General features: G+C 37.0%; 1 protein-coding gene across 1 annotated transcript in view; it reads left to right on the top strand.

Annotated features, from left to right (window-relative positions):
* Positions 1–3,177, top strand: part of LOC106873239 (plexin-A2) — a gene marked incomplete at its 3' end in the record, with an annotated part of 282,570 nt that overhangs the window by 197,652 nt on the left and 81,741 nt on the right. The window contains exon 6 of the mRNA XM_014920511.2: positions 533–664. Within this exon, the coding sequence (XP_014775997.1) occupies positions 533–664 (132 nt within the window). The remainder of the gene's footprint in view (positions 1–532; positions 665–3,177) is intronic.

Genomic DNA, 3,177 nt, shown 5'->3' with positions numbered 1-3,177 from the left:
GCCACTATTTTGCTCCCAGGTCTATTCTGTCGAGGTCTCAGCTATGGATTAATTAGTAGGCGCAGGAGTGGCTGTGTGGTAAGTAGCTTTCTTACTAACCACATGGTTCCAGGTTCATTCCCACTGCATGGCACCTTGGGCAAGTGTCTTCTACTATAGCCTCAGGTCAACCAAAGCCTTGTGAGTGGATTTGGTAGACGGAAACAGAAAGAAGCCTGTCATGTATAGTTGTGTGTGTGTGTGTGTGTGTGTCTGTGTTTGTCCCCCCAACATTGCTTGACAACCAATGCTGGTGTGTTTACATCCCCATAACTTAGCGGTTCGGCAAAAATAACTGATAGAATAAGTACTAGGCTGACAAAGAATAAGTCCTGGGGTTGATTAGCTTGACTAAAGGTGGTGCTCCAGCACGGCCACAGTCAAATGACTGAAACAAGCAAAAGAGTAAAGAGTATATTCATGTTTTGAATTCTAATTTTTCTGCTTGCATCATCAAACCTATTTATTTATTTATTTATTTCTTGAATTTCAGATTGTCCTGAAAAACAGAACGCATGCCAGGCAATATTCGAAAAATATTGTATTGGATGAAGGCAATCCAGTGTTAGCAGATATGCAGTTAGATAATAATTCCGAGTATATATTTGTTATGACTACTGAAAAAGTGAGTATTTCTTGTTTAACTTATTTCTTTGCTTCTCACAAACAAATATAAAAATAAACTGACAATGAATAAATATCAGCAGGTGTGGCTGTGTGGTTAAAGAGCTTGCTTTGTAACCACATGGTTTCAGGTTCAGTTGAGCACATCCACCCCAGTATTTGATTGGTACTTTATTTATCAACCCCAAAAGGATGAAAGGCAGTCAACCTCAGTGGAATTTGAACTCAGAATGTAGCAATGGGTGAAATACCACTAACCATTTCATCCAATGTCCTAACGATTCTGCCTGCTCACCGCCTTAATAATAATAGTAATGATGATGATAATAATAATAATAATAATAATAATAATAATAATAATAATAATAATAATAATAATAATAATGAGGTTTCAAATTTTGGCACAAGGTCAGCAATTTCGGAGTGGAGGGTTAAATCAATTACATTGACCCTAGTGTATAACTGGTACTTATTTTTATCGACCTTGGTGGAATTTGAACTCAGAACGTAAAGACAGACAAATTGCAACTAAACATTTTGCATGATGCAGTAACAATTCTGCCAACTTGCTACCTTGATGATGATGATGATAATAATGATGATGGTGCGGTACCAGACAGTGGCTCCCATGGCTTTTGATCTTAACTGATTGGAAGTGTTATCATGGTATAAAAGATGAGGCTACAGCAAATATTCTGCTCAATACCACAGATTTGCTTGTCAGTTGTTTGACCTTAATCAGTTGAGCATGACCCTTAGTGGTTGATGATATGTGCATCTCTGATCATGAGCAGAAGTAGTTGGGGAGCATCATAGCCATGTGTTGAGAGGAATTTCTTGGGGTTTGAATAATTCACCTTTGAAAACATGGGTGTTTTGTTTAACATCCTCAAACAACCCTTATTCAGGGACTTTTTTGAGCAGGATGAGCTACTTGACCTGAAGAAAACTCTAACTGGGCTCCACCTTCAAAGTCATGCGCTGTTTATCTTGATATGAAATCACCATGTCGTGCACATATGGTTGTGATGTATGTACCCGGTGTATTGTGTAGTCATGATGGGTATACTGGACTTCATATATTTGTACCCCAGTGTCACTTTGATGGCAAGCGCTGCTCTCTCTCTCTCTCAATAATAATAATAATAATAACAATCACTACATGATTAAGTAATATCATTTGGTCAGTATTGTATCAATGATCAGTGGAAAAAATCAATATTAAAGGGTGTCATAGAGATAATTGATGTTGTGTTGAGAGAGAAAGACAGGAAAACTACTTTGGCAGCAATGCTACAGAGCCAGATTATGTATAAATAGAGTGGAAAAATGGAAAGAAAGAAAATCTAAAATAAAAGCAAATATCTCAGTGCTGCTAGGTTTTTAAGAGTCGTTGCTTAGCATCGACTCAGCTGTTGTTGTTCCTGGCAGTTTTGGTAAAAAGAAACTGCTAGAATGAATACCAAACTTAATAAGTACTGTGTGAATTTGTTCAGTTAACCCTATGAGGCAGTGCTCCAGCATGGCTGCAGTTTAATGAATGAAAGAAGAGCAGCAATAATGATAATGGTTTCAAATTTTGGTACAAGGCCAGCAAGATGGGCGGTGGGGTTAAGTCGATTACATTGACCCCAGTGTTCAACTGGTACTTATTTTATCGACCCCCAAATCGATGAAAAGCAAAGTTGACTTCGGCAAGATTTGAACTCAGAACATGAAGATGGATAAAATGTTGCTAAGCATTTCACTCGGTGTGCTAACATTTCTGCCAGCTCACCGCCTTATTAATAATAATAATAATAATAATAATAATAATAATAATAATAATAATAATAATAATAATAATAATAATAATAATCCTTTCTACTGGAGGCACAAGTCCTCAAATTTGTGACGGGGGGCACTAGTTGATAACAATGACCCCAGTGTTTCACTGGTACTTAATTTATCAACCTTGAAAGGAAGAAAGGCAATGTCTACCTCGGTGGAATTTGAACTCAGAACAACAAAGACTGAGTAAATGCAGCTAAGCTTTCCGCCCAGCATGCTAACGATTCTGCCAGCTCACCACCTTAATAGTAGTACTAATAGTATCAAAATTTTTCCACATGGCTAAGAATTTCAGAGAAGAATATCTGTTGATGATATCAACCTCCCGTAACTTAGCAGTTCAGCGAAAGAGACTGACAGAAGAAAAAGTACCAAGCCTAACAAATAAAATGAAATACTCGGGTTGATTCATGCCCCAGCATGGCCACAGTTTAATGACTGAAACAAGTAAAAGATAAAAGATATGCCAACAGAGGAGTGGTATTCCTTGCAGGCATCACATGTTATTGATTAAAAATAAAAATAAAACATCTCCAATGAGACGAGAACCTTTGACCTTTTGATTCGTAGTCAAATACTTCATTGTATTAGTCTCTTAACTACTAAGCTATGCCTTCACCACTTAACCTTTTCTTACCATATTTCTGTTGAAATAAACTGAGTTTGTTTCAATTAATTATAAAA

Source organism: Octopus bimaculoides, chromosome 15 (genome assembly GCF_001194135.2).
Source record: "Octopus bimaculoides isolate UCB-OBI-ISO-001 chromosome 15, ASM119413v2, whole genome shotgun sequence".
NCBI lineage: Eukaryota > Metazoa > Mollusca > Cephalopoda > Octopoda > Octopodidae > Octopus > Octopus bimaculoides.
The sequence above is the reverse complement of the archived record's forward strand: the minus strand, read 5'-3'. Positions and strand labels throughout refer to the sequence as shown.